Source organism: Hoplias malabaricus, chromosome 6, assembly GCF_029633855.1.
Source record: "Hoplias malabaricus isolate fHopMal1 chromosome 6, fHopMal1.hap1, whole genome shotgun sequence".
NCBI classification, from domain to species: Eukaryota; Metazoa; Chordata; class Actinopteri; order Characiformes; family Erythrinidae; genus Hoplias; species Hoplias malabaricus.
Window position 1 is genome coordinate 13,336,641 of NC_089805.1, and position 18,532 is coordinate 13,355,172.

Genomic DNA, 18,532 nt, shown 5'->3' on the forward strand with positions numbered 1-18,532 from the left:
ATTGAACTCAGCGTCCCCACTGTTTAAAGCACTGTGAAGCTGCGGGAAAGCCACGTCTTTACCAGTGATAAGAAGCTGATTCTGAACAAAAGTTGAGCGCATTGTAGTGCATATTTATTCAATGACATGTACACACAACAGTATATATTTTATCACTTATTCTTTTACATTTTAGGGGAAGCTGAGCTTTCCTTGCAGTCTTAGCAATTGCCACTGATATATATATATAGTTTTAATTATAATTTAATCTAATCTATCTCAAATGGTCATACCCACTATTTATTTTTTAAAAAGGCTCAAGAAAGTTGCTAAATGCAGTGAGAATGAAGAAAAGGCTATTGCTGGAGTAAGGCAGAAATATGAGGAGATTTATTATTATCTATGGTTTAAAATATAGCTTACATTATCACATATAATTATAGAGTTTCAGAATAAATATTTTATAGAGAGTTTTTGACTAGAACAGAAATATTCTCCAGTACATTGGTGGTAACTAACGACAACCTGTTCACAGCAGGCTCTCATTGACTTTAGTCTGAGTTTATGCTATGAATCAAACACAAACATCTCCATCTGGACATGACTTAACATAGTTAAGTTCTTTTGGACTTAATTTATTATTTTGTTTCATAAAACCTTGTACTTGATAGTTATTAAAATTGAGATCTTGTAAACTCACACGTTGCAACTTTCAGATCTTAACCCCCACCCCACCCCCCTTCCCAAAGTGACGTGCATTGCGGAAAATGCACGATAGGGGCGCTGTTACCCGTTACTGCAGTGAAAAGAGAGGGAGAGATGGCGGATAGCGGTGGAGTTGCCAATATGTCTTTATTACCTTCGTAGTGCACTTTGGAGAACATAAAATAAGCTTCTGCATTCAAACCTTGCATTACTTAACTCAATAAAATATTTATATTCTGCCATTAGCTTCACGATTCCCTGTCTAGCATTAAGCCTATTGTTTGCATGGGGGAGCTCCAGGTCTGTGACCTTCTTAGTACCCTATGTAGGGAGTGGGGGACGATTGGAGCCGCACCTCAGTATTAGAAAACACTGAGCACCGGATACTGAGCACATTCCCTCGCACAGTGAGCGCAATGGGGATTAAACTGTACTACACGACCGTCACCGCGTCCCGAGAGGTGAGCTTTTATTTAACATTTTTCTGAGAGAAATGTCTTGCTTTCCACAGCGTTACAGCTTTAACGGAGAGACATTAGAGACACACCCAGAGTTAATTCATCAGCTCTGGACACACACGGGTTTATTGTGTTTATTTAATGGCTGTATTTGGAGGAATAATGATTTTAAAGTGTTTAAGGAGGACTCAGATGGAGAAACGCAAACTCACGGCTGAACGGAAATGCTCACAGTAACGCTATCTTTAACGGTATCTCTGCTTTACTTTCTGGTGTAAATTTTAGGTAAAATTGCTTTCAATCCTTTTGCGAAATTAATAAATATTTAATAAACTACCTATAGTCGAAAAATCTAAAGTGGCTAATGTGTTTCGAGGGTCTGAACGTCGAACTGTTTCACCTTAAATTTGTATGAAGAATATGAAGTTATTTTTATTCCAGTTTTTGAAAGTTTAAATATAATGTGCATTATTTGGCTTCCTGAATGAAACTTCTGCTCCATTTAAGGTGGAAAGGAAATGTAAAACTATACTCAGTCAAGCGTTGGGAACACCTGACAAATATTGTATTTCTGTTTTTATAGAAAATTGTTATATTTTCAGTATAAATCGTATAAAATGGTTGAAATTGAGGTGTGGTCATTTTACAGAAGTCCTTCAACTTCCTCAATCTGTTTATGACAAGCACAGTTTTTACAGCAGAACTGAAATTAAACTGAGCCTTTAAAGGAACACTTCGTTACGTTAAAGTTCCACCTTCAACATCATTGTGATGCTCCACAGACCTATAATAGGTAGATCAGGGCCTCTGTCACTGCTACTCCAGGCTCAGCACTGCAGAAACTGCACTAAATACCTTTTTGAGGAGGGTAGATTACACACCCTCAACCTAGCCCTCTCCATTGATCTCAGGACAGTGCTGTAAAAATGAATTATGCTTTGAAAAACCAGAAAAATTGACATAGTGTTCCTTTAAAGACACAGGTTAACCCTTACTCGTGCTAAAACAGGGTCTGAGAGGGCTCCCTCCCTTTAAAGCGGGGTCTGAGACGGCTCCCTCCCTTTAAAGCGGGGTCTGAGACGGCTCCCTCCCTTTAAAGCGGGGTCTGAGGCGGCTCCCTCCCTTTAAAGCGGGGTCTGAGGCGGCTCCCTCCCTTTAAAGCGGGGTCTGAGGCGGCTCCCTCCCTTTAAAGCGGGGTCTGAGGCGGCTCCCTCCCTTTAAAGCGGGGTCTGAGGCGGCTCCCTCCCTTTAAAGCGGGGTCTGAGGCGGCTCCCTCCCTTTAAAGCGGGGTCTGAGGCGGCTCCCTCCCTTTAAAGCGGGGTCTGAGGCGGCTCCCTCCCTTTAAAGCGGGGTCTGAGGCGGCTCCCTCCCTTTAAAACAGAGACGTCATGTGGAAACAATTTTCTGAGGAAAATGTGACTTAGAAGCTTATGGAAGTTCTAGATATATCACTGTTCTCTTCCCACATTTCCTGCAGTGTCAATACTTAAAGTAGCCATGAATAACTATCTCAATGTGAAGTTGCAGGGTTCTGATGTTCATCTGCATGTTCTAAAGCATGTGTTCTCTTTGTAATAGAACCTCAGTGAAGCCTGTGTGTTGTTTTGCAGGTGAAATCCCAGCAGGCCGAAGTGATACGGATCCTGGAGAGTAAAAACATTCAGTTTGAGCTGATCGATATCTCAGTTGGTGGAGATCTGCGGGACGAGATGAGAACCAAGTCAGGAAACCCAAAAGCAGTTCCACCTCAGATTTTCAACAATGATGATTACTGCGGGGTAAGAGCCAGATTTTTCGATGCGATCTGAACGATTAAAAAAACTGAACATGTTCATGCTTCTGTCTGGACACATTGTGCCTCATTAATGTAAAAACACGAAGAAATGGACATTCCTAAAAATTCAGAGCGAAAATCAACATTTTTTTAAGCATTAAAATGTGCTCCTTTTTGTTGGATGTAGATTTTTTTGAGGAACTTACAGCGAGGCGTTAAACTGACGACTGTGTCCCAAGGCTGAATCACACAGTACTGTTCAAATGTTTTCAAAAATGAGATTTAAGAAGCTATTTATCTGAGCAGTAAAAGTTTCTCTGTATGTATGTGTGTGTGTGTGTGTGTGTGTGTGTTTGTCATGGCCTGATATCTGTGTTGTGTTTCACAGAACTATGAGATGTTCTCTGAAGCTGTGGAGGAGGACACAGTCGAGCATTTCCTGAAGATTGCATGAGATCCACTCGCCTGGTAGCAAAAAATACCCCCCAATACCCTATAACCCCAACCAAATATCTACCCAAATACCTACAACCCCCAACCTCCCTGAATACCCTACCCCAAATACCTACAACCCCCTGAAAACCCCTTCAATCCCCACCCAAACATACAACTCTTCCCACTGCCCTTATCTCAATGCCATGTGACAACAAGCCAAACAGCACCCCCCACAAAACACCACAAAAGCCCTAACCCCCAAATCTGTTTTATTTAGCTCAGTCATGGAGAGAGTGAATCATTCCCTGGTGTGTAAACAGTGCCAATACATTTCCATAAACGCTTTTCCACTAAGTCCATTTCCATAAATGCTATTCCACATTCAGCTCTGCGTCTGAATGAGGAGCCGTGTCACATTTATCTTTATCTTATTTCACAGAAAAAAATCACAAACTGCAAACAGTCTACAACACAATACAATGCTGTTTAACACTGTATGCACTCATTCCCACTTTTTCAATCACTGTTTTTCATAATAATATTGTTATTATTGTTGTCTTTATAATTTTGTCTATTCTAATGTTATAATGGTGATTCTGAAACAGTCATAATTTCTTGAAATTTGACATTCACTTTCTGAGACCAAGACCCTGTATAAAGTCCCCCCCCACACACACACCCTGTGCTGCTGATGAGTCTTTAGGTGTTTATTTTTTGTTGGCTTGGTGAATTGTGATTCTGTGCTCCGTTCACACCTGAACCAGCGACTCATTCTGCGCCAAAACACGAAAAGGAAAAACAGATTAAAAAAATGGAAAAGAAACAGTGTTGTCTTCCGAGAAGATGGAGAAATATGGGTGAAATAAAAGGGTAAAAAACCCAAATGTGTTCAGAGTCTTGCTCTTTTTCAAATTCATTGGGGTTTTCTGAGCAGATTTCTTATATTTATTATATATGGGTGTCAGGACGTCACATTAGAGATGTGTTTAAATATATTTACATGTTTGTAACTGCAGACAGGTGCTCTCTCTGCCTCAGTGACATGGGGTCTCATTTCTAAAGTGTGCGTACGCACAAAACGAGTCTGAAACGTACGTGCGTAACCTTTCATGCAGAAACTGATTGATAAAGGAATACTTTGCTTGCGAATGAGCGTATATTTTAGCAAGGTTTGACCCATGAGTAAGCCATAAGACTTTGCGGAGAGAGGGCATGTGGTAAAATAGAGAATTGCAAGTAAAAGTGCAATCCATCCTCACGTTTCTGTCTATAACGCATAAAGAACGGATTAAAGTAGAATAAAGGAAGATTAACGCTCACTTGTTTTAAAGACCTTTTAAAAAAATGGAATAAAAATAAATTCAATTGCTTGCTGTATTTCATTGTAATTTATTTGTAGTATTCTAGCTTGTTTTATGTCAATGTAATAAATTCTTTTGCAAAGCATTTTAAACTGTTAGGGTTAGTTTATTATTTGTATTATTATTATTACTATTATTATTATTATTACTATTATAAGAAATTAATGTTTAATTTTATTTTACTTTTTGGGTTCACTGCAGAATCCACAGTTTTATAAATGATGTTAAAAATCTGATTTTGTCTTTTTGGGCGCACACACTGAAAGCGTGCAAAAAATTGGGGGACAGAAATCTGAAAGGTAAGTTATTGTTTCAGATGTCGAGGCGAGGATAAATGTGTTGTTTGGCCTCAGTCGTGGCGTTACACACAAACGCAAGTTAGTTCAGTGACAACGTGGCTACAGCAGTAAACTTGTGTTAAATCGGCTCATTAACAGTCATCGTCTGCAAAAAATCTTCATGATCTCTGAAAACCTGCTGGCGCCTTATTTCTCAGTAAGTTTTAGCGGTGCCAAAAAAAGCCACTATGACAGTGCATCAGTCTCTTGCCTATTTACATATAGATCTGTGATTCTGTGCAAATTACAGCTGTTTAAGCTCGTAATTATCTGCAACCATTATCAGCCAATAACGATTTACTATTTATTATGGAGTTTAATTCCTTATAACAACAACGATGATGATGATGATGATTTTGAGTAATGACTTGAGGTGGGCGGATCGATCCAAATATCAATATCGATACCAACGCTGGTGTTGGTATTGATGAATACTCGTGGAAAAAGATCGATACTCAAGGTTTTTTTCTCTCCCGCTAAAGTCTGTGGGTGTATGGCGTTATTTTTGTGCCACAATTCTGCACGCGATGTTTTTGAGTGAGCAAGGAGGTTTCTGCGCGCGACCGGATATTTTGAGCGAGCAAGAATGTTTCTGCACAAGCAGGGATATTGCCGCGCAGATATTTCGAGCTAGCAAGAAGGTTTCTGCGCGCGCGGGGATATTGCCGCGCGGATATTTTAAGCGAGCAAGAAGGTTTCGTGAACGCACACTACAACCTACACATCTTGCTCACCTGTCCTGCGCGATGTCTCTGACTAGTGATGTGTCGGTCGCGAACGAACCGTTTCAAAGAGCTCTTGTAAGTGAACGATGAGAGCCGATTCCCGTCTAAGACCGAGCCATTTTTTCTAAGGCTCGTCATTCAACCAATCAGAGATCAACAAGCAAGCTCCAACCCTCCAAGCTGAGACACTTGGTTTTCCTGAATGCCAATCTGCCTTCCAAAAATAGTTGAAGAAAATGTTAAATCAATTAAATGTTTGTTGACAGTTGTGGTTGTTTTAATCACTACCGTTGAATTCTGCTGTTTTGCACTTTGCAGAGTTTAAGTAATACGTAATAAGCTATTTTGTAATACCTACCTTTTGGGTTCCATTGGCTATATTTCAGAGTTTACAAGTGATTTTTTATTAAGGTGTTTAAATAAAAATCCAGTTATTTATACAAATGAATGTGTGAGTGCAATCAGTGAGTTATTACAAGACAGCCATAAAAACAATTGGCCATTGCAACACTATTTATTATTTTTAATATTGAACAATGATATTTTGTCCATATAGTCATGTAAAATGTAGGTAATATTGTTCTGTACCAGTGGAAATAAGTGGTAAAACAAAGAGCCATTTAGGAGCCGAAAGAGCCGTCTCTTTATGAAGAGCCGAGCCAAAAGAGCCGGCTCCCCAAAAAGAGCCGAAATTCCCATCACTATCTCTGACCCGCGCGCTCGCTCCACATTTACAGCCATTACAATGTGCCTCAGTTTCAGCCAATCAGATACGTCAAATGACAATGGTAATTTCTGATTGGGTGGCTAGACCGCCAAGTGGGAAGGACATACAGGCCAGAGACCAGTAAATAACTTTCTAAAGGAAGTTAATACTGCAGTTCAAAAACTGTTCATGTAAAGGAAGGCAGGTTTAAATCAACCCACCTGAGCAACCCTCCTGAGTCTTACACACACACACACACACACACACAAACTCTGGAAAGCTCTGTTGAGTTTATCAGAAAAAGAAAAAGAATTACAGAAAGATTTCACAGACCAGGTGGGTTCAGTTCACCCTCCTTTCATTCCCCTGTATGTTATTAAGGCTACATGCATTGCCTCGCCAATATTTACGGCAAAAAAAAACCTGAAATACTCTTTTGCTATACCTAAATTGTGAAGCATAGTTAAATCAAATACACACTAATATATGCAGGTGGACATTACAGAGTTATAGCCAACGGAATTCTGAATAGCTAACCTCAAGCTAACTTTATTGCAGTATTAAGCTTCCATTAGGAAGTTATTTAGATACTAGCAGTATTGGTATCTGTATCATTATCGGCGATACTGGCCCTTTATTTACTTGGTTTCGGATCGATACCAAAACTCCCGGTATCGCCCACCTCTAGTAATGACAGGTCCCCACTGTGACGTCAGCTGCAACATATGGAGTTTAATTGTGAAGTGCACTATGTAGGGAGTAGGGTGCTTTTAGAACGCAGCCCTGGCGCTGGCCAATTACAAAGGAGACGACGTCTCACGAATCAGGGCTGTGATTGGTCTGTCAGTCGCCTCCTAGACGCAACGCCATTGGCGCTTCCACGGATTAGATATTTGACTGTTTCAACTGTTTGAATTACAGTATAAACACAGCGCTTATAAAAGAAACAACATCCGTTACAAACGAATTTATAAAAATAATAATGATAACATTAATAAAATTATTTACAATCCCGTCCGGTGCTGATGCAGCTCTGACGGCATCTCGCAAATTTCACCTCTTACCGGAAAAAGCCAAAGTTGACCGGATGTGCTTCCGTAGCAGAAAGACTCGCAACAAGTGAGAAACATTTGAGTGTTTAATTAATAGTAAGGTTTAAACTGCGACTCTTGGGAGGGGAACGAAAAACGGAAAGAACTGTTTTAAAATAAGCTCCTCAGGTTTAGTCTGCAGCTGAGGTCCAGGTTATTTACTTTACAGTTGAACGAGCCTCGGCCAAAACAGCGTTCATTTAACTCAAAAAACCTTCATATTTTAACTGCGACCCGTATTACAGTGGGAAGGGAGATGTGCCCTTTTCGAGTTAAAATAAACAGAAGGGTTTTATATCGGATAAACGGGCGTTACTAAAGGTTTTATTGAAGAATTAAATGTTAGAACTGTTTCTGTTTAAAGTGTTGTGTTTCTGTAAATCCGTCTGTGAACCGGTGTTCTGGTGTCCTTCTTTGCCGCTCTGCGCATGCTCAGAGTCAGACCCAAGATTTTATTATTATTACTATTATTATTATTTTTTTATGTTTTCTTGTCTTCTACCTGATAAATCTGTTATCCCCTGTGCATCACGCAGTCTCAGTTTACTGTTATTGTGTGTTTGAGCCTTCTTTCTCATCACTGTAATTGTCTTATCATTTCTTTAATAAGGAGATTGAGGCTTCAATCTCCTTATTAAAGAAATGATAAGACAAAAACTCTCTCAGGGTCTCAAACCTGCGGCCAGTGTTCTTGCGCTTCCTTGTGGAACTGTGCTGCTGTGGTGTGCTTTTTTATACAAACAGCTGCTTAAATAAACAGTAGGTGAGATTCTCTGATTAGATAAAGGCAGTGTATCAGAAAGTGCTGAGTACAGAAATATGAACATAACAGGTTTGAGACCCTGAGAGAGTTTTTTAACCCTATCTACTCAGATAAGCTACTGATGAGAAAAATCATATTTCTCAGGAGAATGTAAACTGAATAAAGGTGAGCAGGAGCAGGAAGATTTAATGACGGTTTGATATGATATAATCATATCAAACATTAGATTTCTAATCAGTTTCTCTGTGTCTTGTTAAACTGAGACCAACAGCAGTGTACGGTTCTGTCAGTTTAATATTGTTAAAGGGTTTTTTTTAAATAAACTTTTGTTTTTCCAGACTCCAGCACTCTTCCTGCTCCAGTCCTCCCTTAGTTTCTCTTCAGTTGTTTGTCCAAAGCTGAAGGAAAGAGAATGTCATACGGAAGATCAGATTTCAGCGGACTGATTCAAACCTGCAGTTCCAACATCCAGAAAATCACTCGGAATAGTGAGTTTCACTCGCCTCAGCCCATAGATTTAGTGCTAAAAATCCAGGCATTTAAATATATTCCCTTCTCATTCTGAGCTCTACAAATATAGTCCTGTTCCCAGAACTGCTTTTTTCCTAAACATTTGTTTAATAAATAACTAATGATAACCCTGAATTAATTCAGTCGCTTTGTAACGGTCAGAGAGCCAGTGCTGACTGAAGAGAGCTGTGGTTTACTTCTTTCCTCAAATTTAAGAAAAGAAAAATGTTCTATTTTAAGGTTTTATTTTCGAGACTGTGTGCCAGTGTAAATCAGTGCATTCTGAACAGCAAAGTGTGGTGTCCCACAGGGCACTTTTAATGCTTTTACTCGTCTCACTATATTTAGAGCTAATTGAAAACATAGTTTAACAGATTTAAAACATAGTTGAAAACATTACTCAGTAAAGTCAGCTCTACATCATGGGGTTAAATGTGACTCAGACAGAACAGACTGGATGATTGTATTAAAAGCGAATAAAACTTGGAACAGCCTTTTGATGAACTCATGTAAAACAGAAATGTTACGTGTTCATGTAGAATAAGGTTTGTCTTTGATTTGAATGATTTTTCAGAATGAGACCTGTTTTAAACTGGAGGTTATCTGATCAGTGTGATGTCAGTAAAAATGTGTGTTTCTGGAGTCTCATCGTCTCTGTGATGCTTGGTTTTGTCTCACTCTGCTTTAGCTGTCCAGATCAAAAGTTTGGTGAGTCATCTTGGGACCAAGCATGACACCAGCGAATTACAGGACAAACTGTGCGTTAATTCTTTTCAAAATAATTCTCTTTCTTAAGAGTTCCCTATTAACAAGTTCATTTAAGTTTTATAAATTAATTAATGAGTTTTTTCTCAGGCAACAGATGCAGCACTTCACCAATCAACTCGCCAAAGAAACCAATAAACACCTGAAAGACTTGGGGACTCTGCCTCTGCTGCTCTCTCCGTCTGAACAGGTGTGTGTCTGTGTGTGTGAGAGAATTTGTGTTTGTGTATCTTTGTGTGTGTGTGTGTGTTTGAGAGTTTGTGTGCCTGTGAGAGTATCTGTGAGTGAGAGTGGGTGTGTATTTGTGTCTTTTAGTGAGAGTGTGTGTGTGTGTGTGAGAGAGAGAGCTTGTGTGTGTGTGTGAGAGTTCGTGAGTGTGTGTGTGTCTGTGTGTGAGAGTTTGTGTATCTTTTAGTGAGTTTGTGTGTGCGTGTCTTTGAGTGAGTGAGTGTGTTTTTGAGAGTTTGTGTGCCTGTGTGTGTGTGTGAGAGTATCTGTGAGTGAGTGTGTGTGTAAGTTTGTGTGTCTGTGAAAGTTTTTATGTCTGTCCTTGAGTGGGTGTGTGTGTGCGCCTGTGAGTTTGTGTGAGTATGAGAATTTTTGTGTGTGTGTGTTTGTAAGAGACAGTGAGTAAGTTTGTGTGTGTGTGAGAATTTGTGTGTCTGTGAGTGAGAGTGTGTGAGAATTTGTGTGTCTGTGAGTAAGAATGTGTGTGTTTGTGTGTAAGTGAGAGTTTGTGTGTGGGAGAGTTTGTCTTTGAGTGAGAGTTTGTGTGTGTGTGTGAGAGCTTGTGTGTTTGTGAGAGTGAGGGTTTGTGAGTGTGTGAGAGAGTTTGTGTGTGTGTGTGAGAGTTTGTCTTTGAGTGAGAGTTTGTCTTTGAGTGAGAGTTTGTGTGTGTGAGAGTGAATGTGTGTTCGTGTGTGTGTGAATGAGTTTGTGTGTGTTTGTATGTGTGAGAGTGAGATTTTGTGAGTGTGTTTGTGTGTCTGTGTGAGTGTGTGTGTGTCTGTGTAAGTTTGTGTGTCTGTGTGAGTTTGTGTATCTGTGTGAGAGGTAGTGTGAGTGACAGATTGTTGATGTACATTTTGTAATTAATGGGATCTTTGTCTCTCCCATGGGCCCACCACCTGTGGGAGAGGTAGTAATCCGGGTCTGGTGCATTGTGGATCGGGTGGCGGTCGGGGTCGGGGGCCCTGGCGTTCTGATCCTCGGTTACTGAAACTGGCTTTTGGAACATGGAACGTAACCTCTCTGGTGGGAAAAGAGCCTGAGCTGGTGCGCGAGGTTGAGAGGTACCGGCTAGATATTGTTGGGCTCACCTCGACACACAGTACGGGCTCTGGAACCAATCTCCTTGAGAGGGGCTGGATGTATGTTGGGGTTTACCCCAGTGGACGAGAGGGTAATTTCCCTGCGCCTTCGGGTTGGGGAAAGGGCTCTGACTGTTGTTTGTGCTTATGCACCGAACAGCAGTTCAGAGTACCATGCCTTCTTGGGGACCCTAGAGGGAGTGCTGGAGAACACTCATTCTGGGGACTCCATTGTTCTGCTGGGGGACTTCAACGCTCACGTGGGTAATGACAGTGAGACCTGGAGGGGCGTGATTGGGAGGAACGGTCCTGCTGATCTGAACCCGAGTGGTGTTCAGTTATTGGATTTCTGTGCTCGTCACAGTTTGTCCATTACGAACACCCATGTTCGAACACAAGGGTGTCCACAAGTACACCTGGCACCACGACACCCTAGGCCGCATTTCGATGATCGACTTTATAGTCGTATCATCTGACCTGCGGCCATATGTTCTGGACACTCGGGTGAAGAGAGGCGCTGAGCTGTCAACTGATCACCACCTTGTGGTGAGTTGGATCAGATGGCGGGGGAGGATGCCGGACAGACCTGGCAGGCCCAAACATGTGCTGAGGGTTTGCTGGGAACGTTTGGCAGAGGAACCTGTCAGAAAGATCTTCAACTCCCACATCCGGCAGAGCTTCGACTGCATCCCGGGGGAGGCTGGTGACATTGAGTCCGAGTGGGCCATGTTCCGGACCTCCATTGTTGAGGCGGCTGAACGGAGCTGTGGCTGCAAGGTTGTCGGTGCCTGTCGGGGTGGCAATCCCCGCACTCAGTGGTGGACACCCCGGATGAGGGGGGCTGTCAAGCTGAAGAAAGAGTCCTATCGAGCCTGGTTGGCTCAGGGGACTCTGGAGGCAGCCGACGGGTACTGAGGAGCCAAGCGGCTCGCGGCCTCGGCAGTCGCTGAGGCAAATACTCGGGTGTGGGAGGAGTTTGGTGAGAACATGGAAAACGATTTTCGGTCGGCCCCGAGAAGTTTCTGGCAAACCGTCAGGCGACTCAGGAGGGGAAAGCAGTTTTCCACCAACACTGTATATGGTGGGGGTGGGGAGCTGTTGACCTCGACTGGGGACGTCACCAGATGGTGGAAGGAATACTTCGAGGATCTTCTCAATCCCACCAGCACGTCTTCCGCAGAGGAAGCAGAGCTTGAGGACCCCGGGGGGGGCTCGTCTATCACTGGGGCTGAAGTGGCCAAGGTGGTAGGGAAACTCCTTGGCGGTAGGGCCCCGGGGGTGGATGAGGTACACCCCGGGTTCCTCAAGGCTCTGGATGTTGTGGGGCTGTCCTGGTTGACACGTCTTTGCAACATCGCGTGGACATCGGGGGCAGTGCCTCTGGACTGGCAGACTGGGGTGGTGGTTCCCCTTTTTAAAAAGGGGAATCGGAGGGTGTGTTCCAACTATAGGGGGATCACACTCCTCAGCCTCCCTTGTAAGGTCTATGCGGGGGTACTGGAGAAGAGAGTCCGACTGATAGTTGAACCTCGGATCCAGGAGGAACAATGCGGATTCCGCCCCGGTCGTGGAACACAGGACCAGCTCTTTACCCTCGCTAGGATCCTGGAGGGTGCATGGGAGTTTGCTCAACCAGTCTACATGTGTTTTGTGGATCTGGAGAAGGCATTCGACTGTGTCCCTCGGGGTATTCTATGGGGGGTGCTCAGGGTACTGGGCTCTTTGTTACGAGCTATCCAGTCCCTGTACAAACAGAGCAGGAGTCGGGTTCGTATGGCTGGCAGTAAGTCCGACTGGTTTCCAGTCGGAGTTGGACTCCGTCAGGGCTGCCCGTTGTCACCGGTTCTGTTCACAATTTTTATGGACAGAATTTCTCGGCGTAGCCAAGTGGCGGAGGGTGTCCGGTTTGGTGGTCTCAGGATCCCATGTCTGCTTTTTGCAGATGATGTGGTCTTGTTGGCTTCATCAGGCCGGGACCTCCAGCTCTTGCTGGGCCAGTTTGCAGCCGAGTGTGAAGCGGTAGGGATGAGGATCAGCACCTCCAAGTCCGAGTCCATGGTACTCAGTTGGAAAAGGGTGGAGTGCTCTCTCCAGGTTGGAAGTGAGATCCTGCCTCAAGTGGAGGAGTTTAAATACCTCGGGGTCTTGTTCACGAGTGAGGGAAAGATGGAGCGTGAGATTGACAGGCGGATCGGTGCAGCATCAGCAGTAATGCGGGCTCTGTACCGGTCCGTTGTGATGAAGAGAGAGCTGAGCAGAAAAGCAAAGCTCTCGATTTACCGTTCAATCTACGTCCCAACCCTCACCTATGGTCACGAGCTTTGGGTAGTGACCGAAAAAACGAGATCGCGGGTACAAGCGGCTGAAATGAGTTTTCTCCGCAGGATGTCTGGACTCTCCCTTAGAGATAGGGTTAGGAGCTCGGACATCCGGGAGAGACTCGGAGTGGAGCCGCTGCTCCTCCACGTCGAGAGGAGCCAGTTGAGGTGGTTCGGATGCCTCCTGGACACCTTCCTGGAGAGGTGTTCTGGGCATGTCCAACGGGGAGGAGGCCCCGGGGCAGACCAAGAACACGCTGGAGAGACTATATGTCTCGACTGGCCTGGGAACGCCTCGGTGTACCCAGGATCTTTGTCTGTGATTAGATTGAGATGCTGTTTTTGTTGATGTAAATGTTGTTGTTTGTTGTTGTCAGAGGCAGCAGAAGATACAGAGAGATCGTCTGATGAATGATTTTTCCGAGGCGCTGAATAATTTCCAGGCAGTTCAGCGGCAAGCAGCTCAGAAAGAGAAAGAGTCGGTCGCTCGAGCACGAGCTGGTTCTAGATTCTCAGTAAGGAACCAGCAATGATGTTCTGTTTGTGGACAAATGTACAGTGTTTAGTGAGAAAGGAGAACCCTCTCTGTATTTTAAATGAAACATTTTATTTGTTGAATGCAGGTTGAAGACGGTGGTCGCAAGGAGCAGCTTGTCTCATTTGATGAGTTAAAGAAACCCTTCTATTTTAAATATTTATGTGTAAATACTCGACTGCAGGGAACATCACAGTGTGTGTGTGTGTGTGTGTGTGTTTTTAGTGATGGGTTTCCTCCGACTCTGACTCAGACAGAAGAAGATGGGATTACGGAAGAGGATCTGGAGTTGATCAAAGAGAGAGAAACTAATATTCGTCAACTTGAGGTCAGAGTCTCACTTTACAGACTCCAGATTAAATCTCAGATGAAAACCCTGGAGTAAACTTCAGATTAACTCTGAGATTAAAATCCATTTAAACCTGAAATTAAACCTTAGGTTAAAACACCATAGTAAATTTTATGTTTAACACTCTGAAACATTTCTGAATATTCTAGCAACTTTTTTTCAGTTAATGAGCAGGTGATCACTGATTTAACTGTGCTTATACTGATTTTTACTGTGTATATACCACTTTTACTGTGAGTTTGCTGCAGATTTACAGTGTTTACTGTGATGGAAATGTGTTCATTAGAAGCTGCATTTGTTTACATTTTTTCAGTTTGTGTTGTTTCTGGTGATGTACATTTTGTGTTAACTACAGTCGGACATTCTGGATGTGAATCAAATCTTTAAGGACCTTGCTGTGATGATCCATGACCAGGGAGATATGATTGGTGAGTTCAGATACCATACAATTAGCTGCTGCTCTGCAGTGTATTTAATTTCTATTGCAGTGCCTCAAAAACTAAATTTAAACAGAAACAAAATATGTCCATTTCATTTATTTATTTAACAGCTTTTGAAAAGAAAACAAATCACAAATTTAAGCCCAGAGTAGCAGTTGTCAAATGAAAAGATTTTGAACCTCTACTACTATTGTGTAGGGTTAAGTTTAGCTTTATTTTATACGGGAAATAACTAGTCTCAGTTTGTGGAACACCACACAGGTGTCAGGTTTTCAGAAGAAATTCTGTTTTTAAAACTGAGTTAGAGGGGTAAGAGTTAACCCTGTGGATCCTTGCAGAACACGATTTCACTAATGGAGTTCTGCTGAGAAACCCGCTGTCTCATTGCCCAATCATAGTGTTGAGTTCATATTTGGACAGGTACCAGTACCCGGAACCCTAACCCTACCTTGTTTTTGTGTTTCTCTCTCTAAAAAATAAATTCAGTTTAAAAATAGTCTATAGTTAATGTCACGATTGAGGGAGTGAGGACAAGGAGGTAGACATACACCAACGAATCTTCATTAACCAAAACCATACACAACAAACAGAGAAAACACAAACTAGAACTCAGTGGAACTGATCTAGAATGGTAACAGAAAACAACAGAATTGGAGGTAATGCGCAAGACAACAGGCACATCTACACAGAAAAAGGAGAACTGAAACAAAGGGGCTATAAATACATAGAGCACAGACTAGGAACACCTGGGATAACAAACGAGAGGGCAGGACCACAAAGCAGACACAGGTGGAGACACTGAGGACTAAGACGGAGACAAAGGAGGAGAAGGGAACAAAACAAAAACAGAGCAAACAAGGGAATCAGGGAGAAACAGAGAGCAGGAACACACTGGACAGGGCAATTCAATGCATTTAAGAAGGTTGTTTCATTTAGAATATTTCACACACCACTAATATTTGAACAGCACTCATAAAACTGCTCTCTACCTCTATGCCGTAATCATCAGGATAGTTTAGTGGGATTGGGAGGAAAGTAGGAAAGCCCAGTACATCACTACAGTAATCACCTCTGATATCTTTTTTAAAAACAATTAGACCTGGTCTAACTGAACTGGAAAAGTGGTTGCAGACAATGAATGAATGAACAGATCTCATTTAAATATTTTGACAACATAATTTGCTTATTACAGACAGCATTGAGGCAAATGTGGAGAAAGCTGAGGTTCACGTTGAGAGAGGAACTGAACAGTTGCAGAGAGCTGCATACTACCAGGTTGTACATTATATAATTAAACGCAATAAACCACACTAAAACACAAAGAACATTTTATTTCAGGTCAAGGTCCAAATATATGAACATACACTCATTTCATTGAATATTTGTCAGTGTTTATATCAGAAAAATGGTACCTATCTATTTATTTATTTTTAAACAGCCTTGTGGCATTAGTAGCACTTTTATTTAGCGTCACAAATGTTTACATTTTATTTATGCAGCAGGTAGTGTCGAAGTCACCCAGCTCCAGGGACCTGGAGGTTGTGGGTTCGATTCCCGCTCCAGGTGACTGTCTGTGAGGAGTTTGGTGTGTTCTCCCCGTGTCCGCGTGGGTTTCCTCCGGGGGCTCCGGTTTCCTCCCACAGTCCCAAAACACGCGTTGGTAGGTGGATTGGCGACTCAAAAGTGTCCGTAGGGGTGTGTGTGTCTGTCTGTCTGTGTTGCCCTGTGAAGGACTGGCGCCCCCTCCAGTGTGTATTCCTGCCTTGCGCCCAATGATTCCAAGTAGGCTCTGGACCCACCGCGACCCTGAATTGGATAAGCGGTTACAGATAATGAATGAATTAACAGTCACACTCTTACAACTTCCTACTCTTTCTCTCTGTTCCTCACATTTTCTCTCATACACACGGCTGAAACTTTTAGCATATTTCATGATTCTATTTCAAAAATCGTCAAAACTACTCAGATATTATAAGAACGTAGAAACACTTTCTTCTAACCCAGATTTTCATGTGATTTACAATAATTATTTAATCCATTGATATGACTAATATATGTATAATATTGTTGTGCTTTTATATTATCATCAGATACAGAAGGTTGTGGAATTAGTTATTTCATGATCATCTTCTCATTTATTTTGGAGAGGAAAGTACATAATATTCACATTCACAATTGAACGTACTTCCAGGATTTGCAGTCTAGTTAATGTTTAAAAAAAATTTTTGATTAATGGCTGTGCTTTGTTTTTCTAACTTTTTCTTTTTATTGCTATTAATTTAGGTCAGAGAATCTTCACTGAAGATTTAAAATGTCAATTTCTAAAACATTGATATGTTTTAACCTAAATGTGGCTTATGTTAAGTACAGGAAATATGTGATGTCTATATGCATTTGTCAGTAAAGAAATTCGAATCAGAAATGGCCTGAAAACTTTCATTATCAGTACACCACTCAAAAATAGTTGAGGTTTTTTTGTGTTTAGAAGCTTCCCATAAAAACACAAAGATTGATGATGATATTGATATTATTGTTAAAATTGATATTATTTTCATTAATATTTTGTTAAATCTTATTCCGCAGCAAAGGTCCCGTAAGAAGATCTGTGTCCTGGCCATGGTTCTATCGATTGTTGTGGTGATTCTAGGGCTCATCATCTGGCAGGCGAGCAGCAAATGAGAAAAACCTGTAACTCTGCTTTCTTGGCACTTTGCTTAATTTATTTCCTCTTTCATCCTGAGGGTGTAAAGACTTCTCTTCCTAAAATGTTTGAACACAGAAAAAAGATTTGTGACATTCGTATAGAAACTTCTGTCACACGCTTCCTCAGGAAAAGGATGTTGTTGAAGGGGTTTTTAGACAACAGTAAGATTTCATTAATTATTATATTTTTTTTTATTACATGTTTATGATGCTAACACTAACTTCTCTGAGGAACAACATTTAAATTGTTAAAATGTTGTAAAAATGCAGATGTTTAATTCATGAGCATATACAAGTATATTAATAAACTCTGTCATTTCATTTTTAAGAAGTAGAATGATTGTTTACTTGTATTCATAATTACAGAAATAAATACCTTTATTTTTTTCTGAAAATTTAGTATTTTTACAATATTTCAAAGGTTAAAATCCTTAAACATGTTTGGTGACTGAAATGGAGAAACATAAAAATGAAATGTTAGTTTGCATGAAAATGGAGTTTTGTTCTAAGAAACATTCAGCAAATGGTATCCACAGCCATTAGCCTATTGTTTAATTCCACTGTCTGATTGGCTTTGAACCTCCAATATTGAAAGCAGATTATCTTTTCCTTTGCAATCTGACAGAGACAGCTCGTTTGGAATGGCAAGCCAAAGTTGAAAGGAATTACAGACATGGAGATGGATTTTTAGAGCACAGGAAACATGAAATTATTTATTTGAATGGTTGTGTGCCTGTTTATATTGTGGACGTGCTTTGTGTGTGTGCACCAAAAATTATTTCTATCGCCTAGCTTTCAGCAGCCGTTAATCTGTTGAGAAGTGGATTGAAAGATTGATGTCTGTTCTAATGTATGTCTGTTTGTGTTACGGAATGGTGACCAAAAGAGTTATGGTATTCCTTGTAAAGAACTTTGGTTTTAAATATGCTATAAAAATTTATTTTACTTTTTAAGCAATAATACACAAGAGGGAGTATTATAACGTGAGAGATTGGTGCTGGTGTGCTGCAGTCGAAGGCACGAGGCCTGCGGTGAAAATCAGTACCCCGTGGCCAATGTCTCACGTTAAAGCACGAACCTCAAGTTTATTATTGTGATTGTCTTTTATGTTGCCTCTACCTCTCCCATCTATGCACAATGGCTGCTAGTACTTCCTACATGTCCAAAAGAATACCTAAGCATCCTATTATCCCTCTACCTTTAAAATCCTTCCACTAGGTCTGCCTACATGTCCTAAAGACTCCCTATTCCTCATATATCCACCCTA

The 18,532-nt window shown here is 41.5% G+C and overlaps 2 protein-coding genes across 5 annotated transcripts; both read left to right on the forward strand.

Moving 5' to 3' along the window:
* The first annotated feature begins 989 nt into the window (after positions 1 to 989).
* On the forward strand, positions 990 to 4,729 carry sh3bgrl3 (SH3 domain binding glutamate-rich protein like 3). The gene is made up of 3 exons (XM_066674987.1): positions 990 to 1,145; positions 2,753 to 2,920; positions 3,305 to 4,729. The coding sequence occupies exons 1-3, from the start codon at positions 1,101 to 1,103 to the stop codon at positions 3,368 to 3,370; spliced, it is 279 nt and encodes a 92-aa protein (XP_066531084.1). The 5' UTR covers positions 990 to 1,100; the 3' UTR covers positions 3,371 to 4,729.
* Positions 4,730 to 7,465: 2,736 nt separating this feature from the next.
* Positions 7,466 to 17,595, forward strand: stx12 (syntaxin 12). Of its 4 annotated transcripts, XR_010803753.1 has the most exons (11): positions 7,466 to 7,600; positions 8,674 to 8,823; positions 9,534 to 9,603; positions 9,701 to 9,800; positions 13,616 to 13,753; positions 13,862 to 13,905; positions 13,999 to 14,101; positions 14,478 to 14,550; positions 15,755 to 15,837; positions 16,062 to 16,222; positions 17,146 to 17,595. XR_010803753.1 is itself a non-coding variant. In XM_066675829.1 (10 exons), the coding sequence occupies exons 2-10, from the start codon at positions 8,748 to 8,750 to the stop codon at positions 17,239 to 17,241; spliced, it is 783 nt and encodes a 260-aa protein (XP_066531926.1). In that variant the 5' UTR covers positions 7,467 to 7,600; positions 8,674 to 8,747; the 3' UTR covers positions 17,242 to 17,593. The 4 variants fall into 4 exon arrangements, 3 of the variants coding, with proteins under 3 accessions (XP_066531926.1, XP_066531928.1, XP_066531927.1); XM_066675829.1 differs by lacking the exon at positions 16,062 to 16,222 and having other exon boundaries at positions 7,467 to 7,600; positions 17,146 to 17,593; XM_066675831.1 differs by lacking the exons at positions 7,466 to 7,600; positions 16,062 to 16,222 and adding an exon at positions 7,605 to 7,629 and having other exon boundaries at positions 17,146 to 17,593.
* Positions 17,596 to 18,532: the final 937 nt, after the last annotated feature.